General features: G+C 37.6%; 1 protein-coding gene across 4 annotated transcripts in view; it reads right to left on the bottom strand.

The window, feature by feature from the left end:
- NTN4 (netrin 4) overlaps positions 1-25,321 on the bottom strand; it is a 127,115-nt gene that overhangs the window by 58,530 nt on the left and 43,264 nt on the right. For all 4 annotated transcript variants that reach the window (XM_033220991.1, XM_033220989.1, XM_033220992.1 and 1 more), the window contains one exon: positions 712-838. In XM_033220991.1, coding sequence (XP_033076882.1) covers positions 712-838 — 127 coding nt within the window. The remainder of the gene's footprint in view (positions 1-711; positions 839-25,321) is intronic.

The raw sequence follows: 25,321 nt of genomic DNA, 5'->3' as shown, positions 1-25,321 counted from the left end.
CTGGGTAGTTTTGAGAACTGAATTCAAAATAGCTATTTTCATGTTTATAATTCACCATCTCAGCAATGAGAGTACAATAGAATCAGATGTTCTTGTGTCTACTCATGTATTTATTTATTTATTTATTTAGAGACAGAGTCTCCCTCTGTCACCCAGGCTGGAGTTCAGTGGTGTGATCTCGGCTCACTGCAACCTCCACCTCCCGGTTTCAAGTGATTCTTGTGCCTCAGCCTCCCACGTAGCTGGGATTACAGGTGCACGCCACCATGCCTGGCTAATTTTTTCTTTTTCTTTTTTTTTTTTTTTTTTGTATTTTTAGTAGAGACAGGCTTTCACCATGTTGGCCAGACTGGTCTTGAACTCCTGGTCTCAAGTGATCCACCCACCTTGGCCTCCCAAAGTGCTGAAATTACAGGTGTGAGCCATCCTCCTATTTTTATTATATCAAATTATTAAAGGGTTCTTAGCTCCCACAAAGTATCCAAGAAAATAGGGAACATATTCTTGGCGAAACAGTCACATTAGCAAAGTAACGAACAGTAACTGTTTTCAGTGGCTGAAGCCTCAGTGGACAGTGATATGGCTATGTTTGTGTAGGGTCTAGTGTTTGTCACCCACCACTTTGTGTTGTGTTTCTAGAGACAACAAGGACTCCACAGATAAACTGACTTTACAAAGAAAGCTTTTGAATATCGTGGGCTTGTTACTTACTTCTGCACTCATTGGGAGCCCCCGTTTTGCCATCAGCTGCCTCCCATGGCCGGTCGTTGTATAACGGAGCACAGTGCTGGCAGTGGCTGCCTGCTGTGTTGTGCTTACACATACACTTCCCATGGACCTAAAAGCAGCATCAAGTGAGAGCTATGAGCACAAATGTCACCAAAGAAGAACATGTTCCCACAATCACATGTCATGGAATGGCTTTAGTCATAAGATGTTCATTCACTTTTCTGAAGAAGTTAACAATCAAGAGGAGAGATGCTTTCTTTAGTTTGTCTTATAATCTCTTGAAAAATTCAAAAGATTAAGTAATATAGTTTCTTGGCCGAAGGGTATATGACCCTAGAGAGCAATTCTAATGTACTTACTGGCTGAGCAAGCACTTGAATTCTAAAGTACCGGCTAAGTTTTTAATATCTTTACTTTTTAAAAATTCTTTATGCAAAAGTAACATACCTTCATTTTAGAAAGTTTAGAAATCCATAATCTCATTGCAAAAATGACATTAATATCCACATTTGGAGCATATATTTCCAGTACTCAAAAAAAATTATATTTACAACATTTTTCACATAATATATTGTGAATATCTTTTCATTTTGTTAAATATTCTCATAGAATACACACTCTACTGGTGCCCCTGTATGATGTATAATTAATTTATCTGACCACCTATTTTATTGTAATTTAGGTTTTTAAATATATGTATATATTATATTCAATGCTATAATGAATATCATTGTAGCTAAGTATTTGTGTGCATCTTTAATTATTTTCTTTGAATGTATTTTCTAGAAGTGATATTGAAAGGTCAAAATATGTATATTGTTAGGGCTTTGAATACATTTTGTCCTAATATACGGGGCATTTTTCTTCCCCATAGTTCACAGTAGTATAGGGTTTATTAAAATAGTATTTCTTCCAGAGAGAATTACTTCAGTGGAATTCTTAGAAACATGGGAATTTTAATATTTTTTTGTGTTATTTCACTGATAACTTCTAAAAATTAATATTTGGAATCATCTGAACTATCTCCTAATAACTAAGACTTGCAATGAATTTCAATACCAAGATGCATTCCAGTACCAAGATTATTTATTTACATGATGTCATGACTATACAAAGGAAAGGTTTGCAAAGTAGCTCAGAACGGAGTCCATAAGTGTGGATCTGTGAGGTTTTATATTTTTTCCTTGAGAAATGTGTTAAAGGTAACATAAAGGTAACAAATTATGTCAACTAGTCAACAGATATTTAATGGGTAACTACAAGGGAGAGTCACTATGCTAGGCCATGTTTGGTACACAAAGCATTAGAAAACTCTTCTGTCTTTAAGAAAGATGAAATGTATAATATCTGGAGAAAAAAGAGTTACATAGAAAAAAATAACACATAAACAAGACAATAAATACTTAAGCAGCAAAATAATGCTGGCATTCAAAAGATGCAGAAATCACCATAGGTTGACAGCTGTGGAGGGCATAAGAGAAAGGTGGAGATTGGAGCTGGCCCTTGGCACATGGGTGGCATTTTTAACAGACAGAAGGGAAGAAACTTTTCAGGAAAAGGAAACAAAATGAACCAAGGTATAAGGAGAATCTATTAGCAAAGTTTATTTCAATGCATCTAAAATATTTCAATTGTGACAAAAAATGAATTACTAAAAATGACATGTACTCAGCATGGTCAAACGAATATGAGTCCCTAAGGTAAAGTTCAACAAACCTGAAAACAGCCACACCCATACAATGATGTACTACTGCTTGACCTAAGATAACAATCAAGTAACTTGTGTCATCTCATGCAGGACCATCTTTCTTTTAACACTTCCCTACCACTGGTGGAGGCACTCTGCAAATGGCCTGTACAATTATCCAAGTGTGCTATATGACTGCTATGGGCCTTATGCTCACATAATGTCCAAGTTCAGGAATTATACACAGGGCTTATTGGACTGAAGGCTGCGTGTGAGTGAACATGACGCCTAAGAATTAGCTGGAAAATTTCATAAGCAATGTGTTGGCGGCCATCTTGCTAAATTTCATTTCAGTGTATTGTCATGTAAAGTTCTCATGCTTCATGAAAATTATAAAATTTCTTTTAATTCTCAGGGCTTAGTGAGTATATAGATTTTTTTAAAAGGGTAAATTGGCTCTTTGAAAAAAGATGATGTTGCAAAAATTTGTGTTAATTTTCTTTATAGAAATGCAACTAATACTATAGATTCATTCACTGGTTTTGGTCTTGGAATGCCCAAGTATAAATTGAGTTATAATAGTCTACCTTCTTGGGCTTCTCTTCATGGCTGTGATATGAAATGTTTATATATTGAAATTCCATGGAGTTATAAGGGTTCACTACAAATCTCCATTCACACATCCAGGCAAGCTCTAAAGACAAATCTGCACTTAAATTTTGAGAGCTGCAGGAATTCAACTTCTGCTGCTCTAAAAAAAGTGAGATTTTTTTTTCATCCTAGCTCCTGGGTATCTAATTTTTTCCTATCCATTTTTTATAATAAAGTATATGAAGTAGAGGTGCCTCAGTCATATTACTTTTATTGAACCTTTTTAAAATCAGTGTTCTGTCTCATCATGAAAAAAATATAAACTCTTGCCAATCAAATAACTTCTATGTGGCAAATTTCTGTAGAGACTCTCAGGAAAAGTTGATGATTCTTTGTTTTACTTGTAGTACTAAATGCTGGGTTCAAAGAAAAGGGAGTCTTTGAAAAAAATGACTGTGTTGGAAAAATCTTCCAAGGCTGAAGAACTTAGTAAGATGAAGGCATCCTTATGTAGCAGGCAGAAGTAGCACAATGGAGACTAGTAGGAAAAACAGTTTTGTAATTGTCTAAATCCTACACATCAAAACAAAAACAAAAACAAAAACAAAACCCACACACAAAAGCAAAACATACATAAATACCACATAAATAATCTGATAGAATTAGAGTCAGAGTTCCTGCTGTTAAGGGAGTTCTATCTGAGGGCATTAGGGAAAATGTTAAGGGGTGTAAAGTAAATATGATAGAAAACAAGGTCAATTAGTGCTGTCTATATAAAACTTCTAAGTGTAGTCCCTGAGTCTGTGTCCTGATGTGTACATGAGATTTTCCTTAGGGAGAAAAGGCAAGAATATAAAAACCCTAAAGGAATAGTCAGGGACAGTCAATAAATAAACCAGAGGTATGTGTTCAAGAGGTAGGTTCAATCCAGATCACGGAACACACTAAACATTAGCTTAAAGAGACTGAAATTTATCCCGTAAGCAATGCAGATCCACTGAAGATTTTTGAGTAAGGAAATGATGTGAAAGGTATATTAAATACACTTTCTTTTCTTCTCTTTAAAAAAAAAATTCTTTCTACCTCTCTCCTATCTTGCCTGTTATGTTCTTTCTTCCCTTTCTCCTTTTTAGGTTTCTTCTCCAGCTTTACCACCAGCTCGTGCCTTAAAATAACCAGTGGTACCCACATGTATTTTCTGAAAATATTCAGAATTTGAAAAGGTTGTTAATTTCTTTTTCCTGATTTTCCAGTTATATCAGCATGTTAATCTTATGTACTGTTTTTTTGCATCCTCTCCATTTTTTAATTTTACTTATTTATCTTTAATTATTTTTAGAGACAGGGTCTTGCTTTCTTGCCCAGGCTGAAGTGTAATAGTGTGATCATAGGTCACTGACACCTTGAATTCCTTGGCTGAAGTGATCCTCCCATCTGAGTCTCCTGAATAGCTTGGACAACAGGCATATGTCACCATGCCCGACTAATTTTTGTATTTTTTGTAAAGATGAGGTTTCACTACATTGCCCAGGCAGGTCTCCAACTCCTGGGCTCAAGTGATCCTCCCACCTCAGCCTCCTAAAGGGTTGGGATTACAGGCATGAGCCCCTATGCCTGGCTCTCTTTTCCATTTTTTAGCAACCGTTTATTGAATACTGTATGAAGATAGATGGTGCAACGTATGTGAGTCCTCTTCAAAGGAGCTCAACCATCGTCATAGGTTCAATTTGTCAGGTTTGGTCTTGGAAGGCCAAAGGTTTATACGTAATATCACCCAACACATGGCTTTATCCTGCCACAAATCCCAGGCCTCAGGAGCCCGCAGACATTTAGAGTTACCCCATCAAACATTCACATGTATCACAAGATAATGTTGGATAGGTCAATTCCCTCTGCAGTGAGGATTTCAGAGCGTTACCTTGATCCCACATGCCAAGGATTGGGATGAACCTCCCAGGGTCTGAAAGATGCTAGCCAGCAAATTTTTCTGCATGCAGAAAAATTCAAGGAGCTGTCATTTTGAGAATTACCAAAAATAGCTGTAAATCATTACCTAGACAATTTGAAACAAGAAATCCTTCCTCAGCGATACAACTGTTGCTGTTCAAGCTTGAAAGATCATCCACTATTTGATGCTCGTGAAAAATGTGCAAGTAAAACTAGGTCTTCATTAAAAAAAAAAAAGAAAAAAAAAACCCAGAAAAAGGAAACTTTAGTAATAGGTTAAACATAGTTCTTGTGTGGTATACAAACATGAACCAGATAAGGAGCAGGATATTTAAGGTTTAGTTGAAGAAAAGCGGTGTCTAGTTATCTAGTTAAAAAATGAGTAATTTACCTTAACAGCAAAGCTACAACTCCTAATGACCCAGGAGGTGAATAGAATTTTGGATATTCTATGATTTCCATAAACTTCCCTGTTATGCTAAGAATACGCTTCTCTGCCAATGTCAAAAGTTTTCACACTCATATTTAATTGAGTTTATTTGCTACTAATATTGATACACTTGCCAGTCATTTTTAGCACATTTATCTTACAGGAAGGGACTCATACACACATTGAACCAGTAAGTCAAGGAATTACTGGAACAGCATGCTCATTAGGAGCTATTCACTTTGGTGATAATATCATATATTAAAGCCAAATAGGCATGGAAGAGAAAATATTATTTCCTCATATTTGAGGCAAGAGACATAAGAATTTAGGTGGGGGGGAGGTGAAATGGGAAAATTATTATCTTTTAGATCCATAACTGGAAGATACACGGGACTTGCCTAGAAAAGCTGCTTTTTCATTGAGCTTCCTTTTGCAGCAGAAGGCTTTCAGTAGTCAGCAATCATGTGGTTGAGTTTGAAACTGACCAGCCAGGAGGTTGTAGGAAGCTGGTCATTGACAGCATCAAGCATATGGGATGGATGCTTACCAAGATTGTTGTAGAATATTTAAACACTGAATGGAAGATTGACTTAAACAACTTTTAGGTTGCTTCTAGTCTTAAGGTTCTATGATTTCAAGGCCTGTTTCTCTGTATTGTAAACACTATTTGGTGGCAGAAACTACCCAAAATCCTTTTTGAGCCCCCAGATTAGACTTAAATGACATATAGCTGGGTCCTGTTGCCACTTCACCAATGCAGAACATTCCTGGAATCATCTGAAAATCAAACGAGGATGAGCTAGGAGAGTATTTCCTTTTTCCTGCAGGAACTACCCAATGTGACACAAATGGAAAAGTAAATAAACATTAATAGTCTCTGAAGACAGACTTTCATTCATCTATATTGACTATACTTAAATGAAAATAAATATGATCCTTTTTTATTTCTCTCATTCAGCTTTATTCTCTCTCTACTGCATGTTTCCTATTGCTTGTAACTACAGTACTCTTGGACGAAATGTTATTCTAGTTCCTCCTCTCAAATAAAGATGTACTTTATCATCCAGTGATGTTTACCACAGACACTGACCGTAATGGAATTACAAAAGCAGAAAATCCACCTGGCTAATGCTTTGAAGGACTTACATTAACTAAATTATTCTAGGAATGTCTGATAAAATTTGCTTCCCAGTTGCTTTCCAAGAAAGAGAGTAACAACTATTGTTTGAGTCTCTTGTTGATCATGTCCTACTAAAAATATAATGAAAGTTAATGAAAAAAAGATTTGTTTTATAGCAAAGTACACAGAAATCTTTGAATTTCATCCGTTGAGTAATTTCCTTGTGATACTGTGCCATTATTTATATACATGATTTTATTTCAATTCATTACCATGCAACTTTTAATTCCAATTGAAAATGAATATTCTCTTAGACCATCATGGGAACTTTAAAAAATGTTTGTGAAAAGAGGATACAAACAGTGCTTATTCTATGGACTAGAGAAAAATGCCTCCTTAATGGCAGCTGCAGCAATTCATGGACCTCTATAGCTATGACATATAATTTAGAGAGTGAAACAAGTCTATACAGCAATTGAAGACCAAATGTGAAGGCAAAAACTGGTTAATTTCTAAAGAGATAGTATGCCCCTTTTAGAGAAAAGGATTAAACTTCTAAAATAATGCACTTGTTATTCATGAGAAGAAATACATTCTAATAATGGGCTAGCCTGTTAGAACCTGCTGCTCTGATTCAGGACAAAAACATGCACAACAAATGCTACAACACAACCTTTGAATAGAAAGCATTGTGATAAAAACATGTTTTTTCATTAACGAATAAAATATGCCCTTTCCCATTAAAGGTTTGCATGTTTTAATTTAACAGAAGAAGTAGAAGTTCTATGGTGAATATCAAGCATAATAATTGAGTTTGGTGAAAAGGAGGCCTGAAACCTACTGTCAGAATGGGGCAAAATAGGTTGAAGGCTGAGTGTTTCAAACTCTTGCCCAATAATATAAATCGTAAAAATGCAAGCAGAAATGAAAAGCTTTACTGCTTATTCTTTGGTCTATACTTGAACACTAGAGGAAACCCACTCATAAAAAAGCATGGGCAATAAAATAAAGATAGGCATAGGGTAAAAATAATTATGATTAAAGAATAAAAATTAGCCAGTACTTAAGGCTTCATTTCCCCCAGCTAAGCTGTAACCTGAAATTCTTTCTGTAGAAATTCATTCCTTTAGCTCTAGAATGATGTTTTAGGTTTAAGACCTCCTTACAAAAATGCACTTACCCTCAGGAGGGGCAAATCCTTATATTATTAGCAAAAACATTTCGGCAGGGATTATAATCATGTTTTCAATCCTAGAACTGGGACTTTCTGGAGGAGGGAAAGGGAATGTCTGAAGGGGAGAGAGGAGCCAAAAACAAACTGTGCCTACTTCACTAATTTGCCAAGACCTTGCTCTGATGGACAGACCTGAAAAAACCATGAATGGAGCCAATGCAAATTCCCTAAGAAAACGGCATTTAGCGTACGGCATGGGAATCTTACATTATCCGCCTCTCTCTACTACATTGTAAGACCTTGCAGAAGAAACAGTGGCTTAAATGTCTTTGAATCCCCAGTAACTGACATACAATGGGTTTCCAATAGATGTGCATTTTTTTTCATTCAGGGAATATATATATATATTATGAAGCCTTGAGAACTTAAGTTATTGAGCTTAGTCTCATTTTTAAAACTGCCAAGAAGGGAGGGTGATAATTATGCATTTGAAGTGGGAATGAGATAATTTCATTTGTCACATTTAGCTTTGTCCAGATTGTTTCCTATAAGGGGTATACAGGCTTATAACTGGGCAAGGCATGTTGATAAATATGTCCTCATGCGTAGTGGTCATGTCTGGGAGATCTACTGTAAAGTTCAAGGAATGTGGGTCAGTTATGGACCTGATGATAAATAATAACAACAACAGTAATAGTAACTAACACTGAGTAGCTCTTACTATATACCCAGGCACTGTTCTAGGCACTGTGTAAATATTAACTCAATTCCTTAGCACGAAAATCCCATACAGTAGGTGTAATTATTATTGCTCAGTTTCACAAAGGAGAAAACAAAGGCCCAAAGAGTTTAAGTAATTGGCCCAAGGTCACAAAGCCAGTAAGTGGTAAAGCTACCTGAACTCTAGCAGTCTCACTCTAGCATCCTCATCTTAACCCCTAAACTATGCTATTGTAAGACCCTCGGCAGAAGGATTTTGAGTGGTCCACTTTGGCCAGGTCTCTTCAGGATGACGCTTAAATAAAATTGGTGTGTCCTCCCAAAACGTGTCCTGTAAGTGAGAGCTCTCCAGGACGGAGTCTAGTTTGGACTCAGGGTGAGCCATTTCATGGGTGTTCTGTGCTTGAATGGATTATTGGTTTATTCCTCTGGAAGAAGTCGAGCAGCTCTGAAGATAGGTGAATACAGGGAGACTGGCCCCAATTTCCCACACCTGGCATAAAGTTCAGGGCACATAGGAGTAAAGAATATATTTTGATCTTCATTGGTTCTATATAAAACCTTTCTATCTGCACACTGGAGATTCTGATGCCTTCTAGGGGAATTTCCAGGCCACTGCAAGCCTCAACAAGTCCCTATTAGGACCTCTGGATAAATTTACAAACAGAGATGACAGCAGGAATGTAAATAAACTCTAATTAAAGATTTGCTCTTTGTGGATAGCACCTCCTTTATGTTATTTACCATCCCTATTAGATATGATCTGGTAAGAATGGTAATAGGTAGTGTGATGACTTTTAGTCAGTTTAAATTTAGTTATGAAGAATAAGTACACTGTGCATAACCAAATGATTTAGGTAAATTTTTAAATTGAGGTTGCTGGCTTATTTCCATTTTTTCATGTCCAAATTTTATATGCCCCAAAGCTTTGAATTATTTATCTAAGTCCAAGTTCATCTGTGCCATGGCACATGCTACTTACCATAAGAAATCAGGAGTAGAAGAGTATTCAGAACTGCAAGCGTGTATGTGCATGCACACAAGCGCGCACACACACACAAATTTCCAAATGCGACCACATATGTGTACATTGATTGGCCACATCTGTATACATCTATCTATCTATATATATATGGTGGGCACTGATTCTGAGACTGCTTAAAGTTGTGATTCAGTAGATCTTTTTTTTTTTTTGTAGTATTACAGCTAGAACTAAGATCTAAAGCCAAGCTTTGTGGTTTATCTTTCTATATATAGCGTGGCTACTTTTGTAAAAATTAGATGATTAAACAAAAATGAAATAAAGCAAAAACAAACCCCCAAACCCACCCATCTACAGGAAGGAAGGCAGAAACGGCTCAAGGGCAGACAAAAGCATAACTTGGGCTTTTCAAATAAATCACAAAACATGTTTGAGTTTAAAAATAGTGTTGATAACATAACCTCACTTAGGCTTGGCGTGGTGGCTCACACCTGTAATCTCAGACTTTGGGAGGCCATGGAGGGTGGATGGCTTCCACTCACAAATTGGAGACCAGCCTGGGCAACATGGTGAGACCTCATCTCTACAAAAAATACAAAAATTACCCGGGTGTGCTGCTGAATACCTATAGTCCCAGCTACTTGGGAGGCTGAGGCGGGGGATCCCTTGAGCCTGGGAGGCAGAGGTTGTAGTGAGCCGAGATTGTGCCACTGCACTCCAGCCTGGGCCATAGAGCCAGACCTTGTCTCAAAAAACAAAACAAAAACCTCACTTCCAAAGCCAAGTGAAAGAAGGTTTTAAAATATTTCCATTGTTTTAGGCTGGGCGCTGTGGCTCATGCCTGTAATCCCAGCACTTTGGGAGGCCAAGGCAGGCAGATAACTTGAGGTCAGGATTTTGAGACCAGCCTGGTCAGCACAGTGAAACCCTGTCTGTGCCAAAAATAATAAAATTAGCTGGGCATGGTGGTGTGTGCTGTAATCCCAGTTACTTGGGAGGCTGAGGCAGGAGAATCGCTTGAACCTGGAAGGCAGAGGTTGCAGTGAGCCAAGATCGTGCCACCGCACTCCAGCCTGGGTGACAGAACGAGCCTTTGTCTCAAAAAAAAAAAAAAAAAAAAAAAAATCCATTGTTTTAAAACTATATAATTGGCTCAAGAGTATTTTTTGCAAGCGAGCAGTACAGTTTAAATTTGGGCTTTTTGAGTAATTTTAGGTAGGAATCTCTCTTACTCTTCAGAATAATGACTTCCTAGAACAAAACAAATCTCTCTTTTGTGAGACCAGGGATAGAGACTACTTTTATTTATAACTGTGGACTTTAGGTTCAAATGTAGCATCTTTTGGGAAACCTCACTACCAAAATTACTGTCGGGGAAAAATAGTGAAAGACTCTGAAATCCACTCCCCGTGCCCCCCACCCACCAAGAGATTACCAAGTGTGCTACTGCAACACACCCTTGATAGGTTTTCTTGGCCTTTTATCATCATTCAGCTATTTTACAACTCTGTAAGTTGTAGGAAATGATTAATAATGCAAACAATTTTTGTCCATAGAAATGCAAATCAGTTGTGTCCAGTAGAATGCAATTGATCATTGCCCTTCATATTGACTTGTTTTGCATCCATTTGTAAATACATTTCAGCATTTTTTTTTTTTTTTGAGACAGTCTTACTCTGTTGCCCAAGCTGGAGTGCAGTGGCGCTATCTTGGTTCACTGCAACCTCCGCCTCCCAGGTTCAAGTGATTCTCCTGCCTCAGCCTCCTCCTGTAACTGGGATTACAGGTGCCACCACACCTGGCTAGTTTTTGTATTTTTAATAGAGATGGGGTTTCGCCATGCTGCCAGGCTGGTCTCGAACTCCTGACCTCAGGTGATCCGCACACCTCGGTCTCTCAGAGTGCTGGGATTACAGGCATGAGACACTGTGCCTGGCCTATTTCAGCATTCTTTATTTGCCTATATATGTATGATTCTTTGAGTTTTCCTTTGAACTGTTTGTAATGTCTTACTGGCCTGTCATTCATTAATGAGTCAAATACATCTTTGACTCATGTTCGTTTTATATGAGAGTCATGACCTTTCTTTTTATAAAGTTATTTTTTAACACTACCATTTCTTACCCTTTACATGTTACCTAAAGTTTTTTTTTTTTAATCAAGAATACTTGAGGATTTACTTCTAAAAATGGAATTTTAGCATGTTTTGTAAAGTGGGTTTGGAATGTCTTATATTTTCACAAGATTAATTCTACTAGCTTCCTCTTTTCAGTATCATCACATACTTTATCTTCCCTCTGGGGACTGTAATAAATATTTCTGCCCTAAAAATGCAAATAGCATTAGACTAAGAATTGTAATGCCCAGGAGGCCTAAGAAGATTACATTTAGATAAGATCATACTGTTACCAATTTATGAGATTTTTTTCCATCATTACTCCACTCTGTAGAACTGTTTCTTATTCTTTGTTTCCAATAGGTTTTAAAAATTATTTCTGACTACTGGCCTTTTAAAAATGATTTCTGTTCAACAGGGATATTTATTTCACTAGATCCTACAAGTGAACTGAGCTGGTGTACGTGCATAACTTGGCTGCAGATTTGCATGTATGCAATGGCAATAAAGTAAGGCACTCTGATTTTGAGACATTTATTTCAATATATCTAAGACTTCATTGCATTAGAATATCAAATTGGCTCCTTTTCTCCTCTATAACAGCTATAGTTTGTTCAGCTGCAAATGTAGAGCAAAAAATGATGAACAAGTATTACTAGATTTTTGTTGTAATTCCTGTCTATACACAGACTTTTCTATAATACTATATGAGAAACTATCTCAAAACACAGCCAAGTAATTTGAAATTTCTTTCAAGCCAAATTGCTACTAGGTCACTATGCTCAGTTACTAAGACTGTAGCTACATAGTCATTCTACCTACTCCATCTTTGTTCTTCATTTGATCTCAAAGTCTTGTTTTCATAATTTTCCTTTGCACTTGTCTTTTTATACTTAAACTTTCCCAAGGTCAGAAAGCAAATCGATGACAGAATAGGGAACAGAACTCCCAAGAGATTCCTAAAATATTAGACGTTCCATCTTAGAACAGTGATGTCATCAGGAGGAATTTTTGTTTGTTTGTTTGTTTCCCACAAACACCTAAAATAACTTCTTATAATAGAATCCCTTGGCATCAGTTTCAATCTCTTAATACCTATTTAATTTTAATAATTTTAGAAAGAGGCAGCAAAAGTGGAATTAACAATATACAACTTCTAGTAAGCCATTTAAATTCTTAACACAACTATTAGGCAAGAACCTGGGAAACTGCGTGAAAGCAAAAAACGAGTAGAACTCATTTTGTAGGCAACATATCTGTCATGCAGCGTTTGAGAATGAAGGAAGGTGTTGTAGGGTTTTATTCACTGTCTTCTAGGATTTCCAAGAGTTGTTATAATTAGTTGGGGGCCAGGTAAATTCTATTAGAAATGCTGTGAGGATTATTAAGTACTTTTCACCCATTGAGATTCATTTGCTCAATGTATTTGCATAGTTTCTGGTTGTTTTAAAGGAAAAAAATTCTTGTCACAGGCTACTATGCATTCTCTTACAAAGATTTTTTTTTAAAAAATCCAGTCTATTTCACGTTTCCTACTGTTTTCCTTCTTTCCTGACAGCACTGTCTGACTGTCACTCAGTATTCGATACAGGGCACAGAGTATTACAAAAGTTGACTTGTTTAAGATAAATGAGTCCCTGATTGTAGTACAAGAAGCCAGTTACTAGAGCATATTGTCTTCCATCGTGTTTTGTTGTTAATTCATTCAGATGCTTCTTTTCATATCGGGAAATTGTTTGTTTCTAGGTGAATCTTGTAAAACACAGTCTTCACCATTGAGTATGTGCACATGAAAAATGAAGGTGGAATACTGGTTTATTAAAAAGTTATGCTTGTTTAGAAACTCTATCAGAATACAGGGTCATTCAGAAATCTGTGACTATCTGTATACGGCCAGAAACAATAGACACAGCTATTGAAAGAATTGGTTTTCTTCAATACTCATCCATCCAAAAGCTATTGCTTTTGAAATCAGTCAGTTTAGGCCGGGCGCGGTGGCTCAAGCCTGTAATCCCAGCACTTTGGGAGGCCGAGGCGGGCGGATCACGAGGTCAGGAGATCGAGACCATCCTGGCTAACACGGTGAAACCCCGTCTCTACTAAAAAAATACAAAAAACTAGCCGGGCGAGGTGGCGGGCGCCTGTAGTCCCAGCTACTCGGGAGGCTGAGGCAGGAGAATGGCGTGAACCCGGGAGGCGGAGCTTGCAGTGAGCTGAGATCCGGCCACTGCACTCCAGCCTGGGCGACAGAACGAGACTCCGTCTCAAAAAAAAAAAAAAAAAAAAAGAAATCAGTCAGTTTAATGACTGGTCTTGAAAAAAATATATTTATTCTGTAAAATTCCTATATAACCCACCATGTTTGTTTTTCTGTTTTTGTTTGGGTTCTTTTTTTTTTAAGCTATTGATTTTTTTCTTCCTGAGATAACATTCACGTGACATAAAATTCACTATTTTTAACCATTCTAGTGTACATTTCAGTGGTTTTCAGTATATTCAAAATGTTTTACAATCATTACCACCATCTAATTCCAGAGCATTTTCACCACCCCAAAAAGAAATCTCACTAGGCTGTCACTTCTCATTCCCCCTTAATTGCCAGTACCTGCCAATTGCCAACCTATTTTGTCTTTATGGATTTGTCTATTCTGGGCATTTCATATAAAAGGAATAATACAATATGCTTTTGTGTCTGGGTTTCACTTAGCACAGCATTTTCAAGGTTTATCTGAATTATAATGTGTATCAGTATTTAATTCCTTTTTATGGCTGGATAATAGTCCATTGTATAGATATACCATAGTTTGTTTATCCATTCATCAACTGATGGACATTTGAGTTGTTTCCACTTTTTGGCCACTATGATAAATGCTTCTATGAACATTCATGTACAAGATTTTGTGTAGACATGTTTTTAATTCACTTGGGTATATACTGAGGGGTAGAATTGCTGGGTCATATGGCAACTCCATATTAAAATTTTCGAGAGGGCTGGGCGTGATGACTGACGCCTGTAATCCCAGCATTCTGGGAGGCTGAGATGGGCAGATCAGCTGAGGTCAGGAGTTCAAGACCAGCCTTCAACATGGTGAAACCCTATCTCTACTAAAAATACAAAAATTAGCTGGGCATGGTGGTGGGAACCTATACTCTGAGCTACTCTGGAGGCTGAGACAAGAGAATTGCTTGAACCTGGGAGGCAGAGGTTGCAGTGAGCCAAGATTGTACCACTGCACTCCAGCCTGGGCAACAAGAGCAAAACTTGGTCTCAAAAACAAAAACAAAAACAAAATTTGAGAAAATTCCGGACTGTTTTCCACAGCAGCAGTAGCATTTTACATTTCTACCAGCAATGTATGAAGGTTCCAACTTTTCCATATCCTCCGCAACACTTGTTATTTGTCTTTTCGTTCATAGCAATGGATGTAAAGTGGTATCACAATGTCGTTTTGATTTGCATCTCCCTAATGTCTAACGACGTTGAACATCTTTTTATGTGCTTATTGGCCATTTGCATATCTTCTTTGGGTGGCTCAAGACCAGTCATTCAAATCTTTTACCGATTATTAAACTGGGTTATTTGTCTTTTTGTTGTTGAGTTGTAAGAGTTCTTTACATATTCTGGATAGTAGAACTTTTTCAAATATATTATTTGAAAGTATTTACTCCCATTCTGTACATTGTCTTTTCAGTTTCTTGATAGTATCTTTTGATGCACAAAAGTTTTTCATTTTGATGATATCCAATTTATTTGTTTTCTTTATTTGTTGCTTGTGCTTTTGGCGTCATATCTAAGAAACCATTGCTTAATCCAAAGTCATGAAGATCTACACCTATGTTACTTTATAAGAGTTTTATAATTTTAGCTCTATATATAGGTCTTTGATCCATTTTGAGTTAATTTTTGTTAATTTTGGTCACAAATGTATTTCTGAATTTATTCAGAGTTTATTTCTGAGCTGTCTCTCCCATTGATTTATATGTCTATCCTTTCGCCAGTACCACATTGTTTTGATTACTATAGATTTGAGGTAAGCTTTGAAATTAGAAAGTGTGAGTTCTCCAACTTTGTTGTTCTTCAAGATTGTTTTGGCTGTTTGAAGTCCTTTGCTTTTCCACATGAATTTTAGGTTCGGCTGGTCCATCTCTGCAAAAAGGGCAGCTAGAATTTTGATTAGATATCACAGTGAATCTATAGGTCAGTTTGGAGACTATTGTCATTTTAATAATATTAAGTCTTCTAATTAATGCATGAAGTCAAAATGTCTTTCCCTTTACTTAGGTATTCTTTAATTTTGTTTTTTAACAATGTTTCAGGGTTTTCAGTGTATAGGCCCTGCATTTAGTTAAGTTTATTTCTCTCTATTTTATTCTTTTTTGATGCTATTGTAAATGAGATTGTTTTCTTAATTTCATTTTTGGATTGTTCATTTCCAGTGTATAAAAATATAATTGATTTTTAAAATGTTGATCTTGTATCTTACAACTTGTTTATCAGCTGTAATAGTTTTTTAGTGAATTCTTAAGAGTTTTCTATAATCTAAGATTATGTTATCTGTGAATAAATATAGGCTTATATCTTCCTTTCTAATCTGAATGCTCTTTACTTATTTTTCTAACCTAATTGCCCTGGCTAGAACTTCCAGTACCATATTGAATAGAAGGGGTGACAGCAGACATCCTTGCCTTGTTCCTGATCATGGGAGAAAGTATTTGGTTTTTCACCATTAAGTATGGTGTTAACAGGGGACTTTTCATAGATGACCTTCATTACATTGAGAAGTTCCTTTCTAACCTTTATTACATTGAGGAAGTTCCTTTCTATTCCTGGTATGTTAAGTTGAATTGAATTAAGTTATAAATTTGAACTAAAAGACAAATAGGCTACAGGATTTTTTGCCTCTGTTCAGCCTAAGGAAACACTATGATCCTGTGTTCTCTTTAATTTTAATGGCTACTAGGTTCTTATCTGGGAAGCAATGAAATCACTGCCTTTCAGAAATTCTGAGAGCTCACTGAGTCAGCTAAGTTACATGCCTGGTAGTGTTGCCCTGATAGGGTTTGGATCTGTGTCCCTACCCAAATCTCATGTCGAACTGTAATCCCCAATGTTGGAGGCGGGGCCTGGTGGGAGGTGATTAGATTATGGGGGCTGTTTCTCATGAACGGTTTAGCACCATTCCCTTTGGCACTGTCCTCAGGATAGTGAGTTCTCAAGTGATCTGGTTGTTTAAAAGTGTGTGGAACCTCCCCCACCCTTGCACCTGCTCCTGCCATGTCAGAGGTCTTGCTCCCACTTTGCCTTCCACCATGATTAGAAGCTTCCTGAGGCCTCCCTAGAAGCAAATCTGCCATGTTTCCTGTACAGCCTGCAGAACTGTAAGCCAATTAAACCTCTTTTCTTATAAATTACCCAGTGTCAAGTATTTCTTTACAGCAGTGCAAGAACAGACTAATACATGCCCTTAGAGATGCAAAATTAAAAGGCAAGACCCTTGATTGGTGTTTACTTGTACGAATTGTATAATGTTTATATTATATATAAAATATTTAATAGTAGAACAAATATAATATTTTTTCCATTCTAATATGTGAGCTATCTTAAAGCTAAAATATATTTTGTCTTGGTTTTTGAAACCATAATTTTCTCTATTTTTTTCTACCTAAAGACTAGGAAAAGAGCTAAAAAGATGCCAAATTAGAATCCCATATTACAAAAAAAAAATTCTATGAGTTAACAAATATTATAGCCCTTCTATATCCCTATATGTGTACTAATTTACTATTTTATTCCATTAAAATATTTACATTGCTAAGATGTAATACAATTGTAGTCCCAATTATATTATTAAGGTTTTGAATGTCAACATTAACAGATCTTGTTTTCCTTACCATTTGAAATGGCTGTGGGATTTTTCCATCTTCTGGAATTATTATAAAGAGTGTGTGTGTGTATGTGTGTGTGTGTGTGTGTGTATTTTAACCTTACATGTCTTGTCACTAAAAATCTCCTTTGCAAGGGAGAATAAGGACTTAAATCACAGTTTATCTTCTACTGAATATAACTGCTTTAGGACAAATTGAACTATGCTTCCAGCTATTACAAAATTGGCAAGACACAAATGAAATTCCGTGGAGACACGATTTGTGCACCAGAAGTCAGATATTTATCAGTAACCTCAGCTTTTCTCTTTCCATGTAGCTTCCTTCTCCCCATGAACCCATGATATTAGCAGTGAAATTGGAAGACCAGGTCTTCCAGACACAGAGATCTGTGAATACCCAGGCTCCCAGGTATTCACAGATGGACCCAAAAACGTTATACTGAAAAGGAAGTATTCATGAGAAAATTTGCAAAGTGAGATATGCCTTGAATATTTGGGGAGTATTTTATAGTAAGAAAAAGGTCAAATATGAGTTGTTCCTTCCCAAATTTAAAAAATGAGTATTTCAAACCTATTAGATTCATTTTTGCACTTTTACAATGCCCTAATTTTGACCTAAATATATATGTTTTCTGGAAAAAACATTCACTTTCTGGAAAGCATGTTCATGAAAAGTTAAATGAACAAATATTATATTTTGGAGAATCAACCTTACTTTCCCATTGGCTTCTATTTCACTTTTAGAGATGTCAGCTCTGATACCAACATTTTACCTTTCAGGTATTTTTATCCTTTCACCTGTCTGTGAAATAAAGGCCTATAAATAAATATCTAGTTGTTCTGGGGGAACTCTTGAAAGGAACCCCACAGGAAATCCTTCCATGGGTGCCAAGATTATTTTAGAATGCCTCTGGTCCCAAAGAAACGGGGACCAGTTTCCTGGTTTCTTTCTTGTTTCCTAATCATCAAAAACAGTAATCCTGGGCAATTTTTGTCATTAAAAGAAAGCATATCTTACTGTGTGGAGAGAAAACACAGTCAAAACACTAATAATTGCCAGCCATGAACGCGAATTTGGCTTGCCCTTCTATTAGGAAATATGAGGTAGTACATAAAGTAAAATCAACATTCTGTATACTTTCTATAGCACCTGTGGGTTACTCAGTGCTAAGGGACTACCAGCAGAACTATGCCATGCTAACACAGGAGCACTGAAATAAGGATTGAGGATAGGCTCACACTAATTGTATCAATTTGGCAGGCTTTACATTTTGTTACTATTAGGAATATGTTGCACCTCCTTTGGTGACAGGATTACCTATTCCTCCAGATCCTAATGTGACAAATTAAATGATAGAGGTTGCTGGTGCTTTTCATCAGCAGCAAAAATGATTTAGGGCTAGAGAGGGAAGTAAAAGATGGTAGATCCAGGAATCTCTCTTCCTAACAAAACCATAGATATCCATACCCCTCCAAAGATAGTCACTTCTAAATTATTTACTTTGTAGAATATCCAAAGTTTTTGCTTTTATTCTTTCTCTTTTTCTTCCCTTTGGAGCCATTTCACTAGCTGTTAATGGAAGAGAATCAATGCTAATTTCTGGTTACATATTAAAATGTAGAGGACTTGGATAGTTTACCTATCCCTGTAAGAGCAGTCATACCTTCTAGGGTTATAGTAAAGATGGAGTGAAATAATGCATAGGAAAGGACTTTATAAAATACAAAACACCTAGGCCAGGCATGGTGGCTCACACCTGTAATCCCAGCACTTTGGGAGGGCGAGGTGGGCAGATCACCTGAGGTCAGGAGTTTGAGACCAGCCTGGCCAATATGGTGATACCCCACCCATCTCTACTAAAAATAAAAATTATCTGGGTATGGTAGTGGGTGCCTGTAATCCCAGCTACTCAGGAGGCTGAGGCAGGAAAATTGCTTGAATCTGGGAGGCGGAGGTTGCAGTGAGTCGAGACTGCACCACTGCACTCCAGCATGGGCAACAGAGCGAGACTCTGTCTCGAAAAATAATAATAAGTAAGTAAGTAAGTAAATAAATAAATAAATAAATAAATCAGCTAACCTTTGGGGGTGAGAATTGTCTTTACTCTCTCACTTCCCTCCTTAGTTTAGATTCTGTGGTTATCATGATGATCAATCCTGTGAACCCATCCTCATCGCCCCCTGCCCTCTTCCAATCCCTTTTCTCCTCTCTTTTCTCTGTTCTTGGCACGATGTCAAACCTGGTTAGATCCAAGTCTTTTATAGTGCAACGCCAACAAAAAGAGAATAGGCTTTAGTGTCTGACAGGTGAATGTAAATTATGGCTCTGCTGTTCATTCGTTTTGGGGAAGTCAACATTTTCAAGCCTCGGTTTTGCCTCTCTGAAAGAAAATGATGATGATACTCCTTGTAGTTATTATGGAGATTAAATTCAATAATACTTGTAGCATGACAGCACAAGACCTGGCACATAGTAGGCATTCAGTAAGGGGTAACTGTTGTCATCAGTATTTATAATCCATGATAGTTTTTTCTGTGCTAAAACCGAAAACTAATTTACAGATATACATTTCCAAACATACATGCATGTTTTACCATATAAAGGTATTTTTAAAATCCTGATTTTATAGTCTAATTTAATAACTTTATTGTTTTTTAAATCTCTGTTCGTTTCCTTAACACATTAAAGATTGAAGAGTTTTCTTTTCTCTCCCTTTCCCTTTCTTCTTTCTTTCTTTCTTTTCTTTCTTTCTTTCTTTCTTTTTCTTTCTTTCTTTCTTTTCTCTCTCTCTTAAAATCCTGATTTTATAGTCAAATTTAATAACTTTATTGTTTTAAAAATCTCCTGTTCATTTCCTTAACACCTTAAAGATTGAAGAGCTTTCTTTTCTCTCTCTCTCTCTCTCTCTTTCTTGCTTTCTCTTTTCTCTCTTTTTTTTTGTTTTTCAGACAGAGTTTCGCTCTTGTTACCTAGGCTGGAGTGCAATGGCGCAATCTCGGCTCACTGCAACCTCTGCCTCCTGGGTCCAAGTAATTCTTCCGCCCCAGTCTCTGGAGTAGATGGGACTACAGGTGCGTGCCACCATGCCCAGCTAATTTTTGTATTTTAGTAGAGACGGGGTTTTACCTTGTTGGCCAGGCAGATTACTCCTGACCTCAGGTGATCCACCTGCCTCAGCTGCCCAAAGTGCTGGGATTACAAGCATGAGCCACCATACCCGGCCTGAAGAGCTTTCTAATTATACTTTTGGCTTATTCATAGAACAGTAAATACATTTTAAAAAGAAGATGAAAACTATAGTTTTAAATCTGTTCTTAATTTATAAAACATGGCATATGAAAACTATAGTTTTAAATCTGTTCTTAATTTATAAAACATGGCATATGATATATGAAAACATAAATACATAAATGAATGTATCCAGATTCCTCGGGAAACACTTTCATAATGAGACTATATGAATGATTCTAAAACCTGCCTTACACAGCTAGGTAGCTAAGGAACATTTTCCTCAAACCCCATTATATGGTTCCATAGGTCTCAGTGCTTACCCTCAGACTCAGACCCATCGGTCAAAATATTGACCGTCTTTTAAAATAAGTTCCAAATTACAGGAGAAAAATCTGCCTTAACAAGTGCAGCTCAGGGCATTTAAATATTTCTCACAGTATTCTAAGGCCTCCATGTTATCCAGTGGATGATATTTCAATAAAATAACGAAACATTCCATATTCCCTCTTATTACCATTCATCACCCAACAGCTGTAAAATCACCAGCTGCTAGGAAAAAGAGAACTAAATCAGTCTTCTACAGCTGCAAAGAGAAAAAAGCTTAAGATCTCTTCACATAATTTCTGGGATTCCAGCAGGCTGGAGTCAAAGTACAGTTTTCCTTGCCACAAAACCCTCAGCCTCGTAAACATGTCAAACAGCACATAAGCTGTGATTTATTTTTGTCATTATTGGCAAAGAAGTGTATGAAGGAGAAGAGTAGAGGTGGCTGAGATAATACAATAGAATCATGACGGCAATGTAAGTAGTGTCTACCATATCCAGGGCACACAGCATCAGATTTTAAATCCTCACCATAACTACAAAAGGTAGATATTATCCTCATTTTATTAGAGAACTGAGGTTCAGTGAGAACAGGTAACTTAGTAAATGCTGTGGTAAGTCAGATTTAGCTGTGTTTGGCTCCAATACCAGGGTCTTAATCATCACACTGTCTGCCTTCCAGCAAAATGGACAGATGAAAGAAAACTGAACTGGTGAGAATAAGTGGAATGGATCGGAGAGAAGGGGAAACAAGGGGAAGGTGATGCTGTGTTAAAAGACACAGGAGGGGACCGGGCACTCACGCCTGTAATCCCACCACTTTGGGAGGCCGAGGCAAGCAGATCACTTGAGGTCAGGAGTTCGAGACCAGCCTGGCCAACAGGGCAAAACCCCATCTCTACTAAAAATACAAAAATTAGCATGGTGGTGCGTGCCTGTCGTCCCAGCTACTCAGGAGGCTGAGGCATGAGGATTGTTTGAACCCAGGAGGGGGGTTGTAGTGAGCCAAGATCACGCCACTGTACTCTAGCCTGGGTGACAGAGCGAGAGACTCTGTTTCAAAAAAAAAAAAAAAAGACACAGGAGGAATGTATTAAGGTAAATGAGGCTCCTAGTTTGTATCTCTTTTCCTATTCTTTTCTCCCAAAGAAAGGAAATGACCCTAAAATCTTATATAGTTTAAGAAATAGGGTGCCATTTCCATTAACTTCCCTAATTTGCTATCATCAGCCATAAAAAAATTCTAGCTCATAAAATCAGATTTCATTAATTACTCATTTTAGCAACAATATTAGCCACAGATGAATTGGCATAGTCTGTAAAGCAATGGTTTTCAAACTTTAGCAAGCATTAGAACACCTGGAGGGATTGTTAAACATAGATTCTTTTTCTTTTTTTTTTTTTTAAATTATAATTTAAGTTCTAGGGTACATGTGCATAACGTTTATATCATGTATAACTCCCCAATGCAATCCCTCCCTCCTCCCCCCTCCCCATGATAGACCCCAGTGTGTGATGTTTCCCTTCCCGAGTCCAAGTGATCTCATAAACATAGATTCTTAGGCCTCATCTCTAGAATTTCTGATTCAGTAGGTCTGGGGTAAGGTTTGAGAATGTGTATTTCTCACAAGTTGCCAGGTAAGGCTGATGGTGCTGGTTCAGGGACCACACTCCACTGCTGCAAATAAAAACTGTGCTAAAAATTTAGATTTGTACACACATTTACAGATAAGCTGACCTGCAAACGAACAGTATTTCTTAAGAAGCTACCTTCCATTCTGCAGGCACAATCAGATTTCAGTTATTCTATAGTTGTCTACATAAAATGAATGGTGTCCAGAGCCACACAAATGTGGGACAATGAATCTATGCCTATGTTCTTAATAAGGCAAAAGACTATGCTTTCAATGTGCAATACACTCAGTGAAGCAATCATAGGAATTAAAACATCACATTCAGTCCAGGTGTGGTGGCTCATGCCTGTAATCCCAGCACTTTGGGAGGCTGGGGCGGGCAGATCACCTGAGGTCAGGAGTTCCAGACCAGGCTGACCAACATGGAGAAACCCCGTCTCTACTAAAAATACAAAATTGGCCGGGCGTAGTGGCACATGCCTATAGGCCCAGCTACTCTGGAGGCGGAGGCAGAAGGATCATTTGAACCAGGGAGGCGGAGGTTGTGGTGAGCCGAGATCATGCCATTGCACTCCAGCCTGGGCAACAAGAGCGAAACTCCATCTCAAAACAAAAAACAAAAACAAAAACAAAAAAACACATTCAAAAGAGACAACCATTTACAAATTCAATACAAGCTCTTTTCTAATTCAGAAAAAAGTACGGATAAAAGTCAAATGCACCCGAGCTTGGGGTGGAAAAATCGGAAACCAGAACCATTCACATTTCCAACCATGGTCGCTATTGGTCCAACTGCTTATGGGCTCTTTTTTCTTCTTTTTTCTTTTTCTAAAGAGAGTAGGGACAGCAAGAATTGTCATGGAACTAGATCCCTGGAAGCCAACATAGTCTTGGCCACTTAGGCTGTTTTTTATCCACTACCTGGCCTTATCCACAGTTTTGGCTTGGCTTAGCTCAATTCAAACTCATGCTTAGTAATGGCACTAGGGGCTGCTACACTGCTGCAGAAATTGAAATCAGTATGAAAATGGGATAGAAAGATGTCAGGAAATTAGTATTATTTTAAAAGGAAATTACTTCCAATTTCAAAAGCAGCCTGAGATTAATAAGAAAATGAGGTTTCCATTCCATAGGGTCTTCTAGGATGGAGATGTCTCATTCTAACATCCTTTTGAAATGGAAAAACACTTAATGTATAATCCCCTTTACTTGATTTTCCTGAGCCTCTTTACAGACTGATAATTTTCTTGCTGGCAGTATATTGTATAGAATAGTTGTATTTTAAGACTTCTTCAAAAGTGCCTGTTAACTATGAGTAATTATCCCTTGTTGAATTTGGCAGAACAAAGAGAAACTTCTAGAATTTTTATTTTCAGCCTTAGAAAGTGTTGTTAACTCTGAAAGTTTATATTTAGAGGACTTACTTTAAAAAAAGAAAGTAATACTTTTAAATGCATGCACATGAATTTTTATTTTTATTTATTTATTTATTTTTTTGACAGAGTCTTGCTTTGTCACTCAGACTAGAGTGCAGTGGGACCATCTCGGCTCATTGCAACCTCCGCCTCCCAGGTTCAGGTGATTCTTGTGCCTCAGCCTCTCAAGTAGCTGGGATTACAGGCGCCCACCACTACACCCAGCTAATTTTTGTATTTTTAGTAGAGACAGGGTTTTGTCATGCTGGCCAGGCTGGTCTGGAACTCCTGACCTCAGGTGATCCACCCGCCTTGGCCTCCCAAAGTGCTGGGACTACAGGTGTGAGCCACTGTGCCTGGCCACCTGAAGTTTTTATAAGGCCCTTAAGAACTCTGGCACTTTGTTGTGGTTGATCAGAGCCATTCAGGTAGTCTCACAGGTCCTTCAGTCCACAAATATTGAGGGTCCACCCTGTGCCATGTTATAGGGGCCTCTGCCATTTTGCTCAGGACTCTACTCTGAGGTGGTCCTGTATGACATGGATTATAAGAGACAGTTGAGGAAACAAAAGATATGCATGCTCTTCTTTCATGAATTCGCTAAAATATCATGGCAAAATATTTTGAGCACTCTACCTTACATAAGCTTTCTAGTTCACAGTCTGGTAAGTTGACATGTCTCTAAATATTTGTTATTTTCTGATTGAATCCTACCTGAACCCCGTTAACTGAGATACACTAAATCATAGCACCCTTTATCTGAAGCAATACTGTAGGATTTCAAAGATCTGTCAGTGTCTAGAAACAAACAGGTATCTGTTGAATGAATGCTGCATTTTCTTCAACTCTGGGAGCCCGGATTAACTTCTACAAGTAATAGCACTGTTTCTGTTTTGGTTACTTTCTGTCCACTGTCCTAGTCATTTTGGTTACCCTGATGCTGCCCCAGCGACTCAGCCCAGCCAGCACTGTCCTGCTGGCTAACTGGATCATGGCTGCTGGTGGCCTATCCTATACTAGGGCTGAGAGAAAGAAGAAAGAATAGGGACGTCTACCCTTTAGGAAATGCAGTAGAATATTCTGCAGCCTTTTCCATTTTGTTCATTTTGCTTTGGTTTGCTCAGAATTATCAGAGCAAGATATAAAATCGAAGAATTGGAGCGCTCATCCTTATTTTCTCCTTGCCCAATCCCCATTCATAGTCTCTGGATGTGTCCCAACAAGGTGCTTACAGATGAGCCACTCTGTATCTTTTCTGGAAGTCGGGGAGGTAAGGACAGATAAACAATGATACTAATTTTTCATCATCTCCCTATTCCTGTGTTGCTATCGTTC

This window comes from Trachypithecus francoisi, unplaced genomic scaffold (genome assembly GCF_009764315.1).
Source record: "Trachypithecus francoisi isolate TF-2019V2 unplaced genomic scaffold, Tfra_2.0 Lachesis_group11, whole genome shotgun sequence".
In the NCBI taxonomy this organism is placed as follows: Eukaryota; Metazoa; Chordata; class Mammalia; order Primates; family Cercopithecidae; genus Trachypithecus; species Trachypithecus francoisi.
Note: the sequence above shows the minus strand (reverse complement) of the source record. Positions and strands in the feature narration are given on the sequence as shown.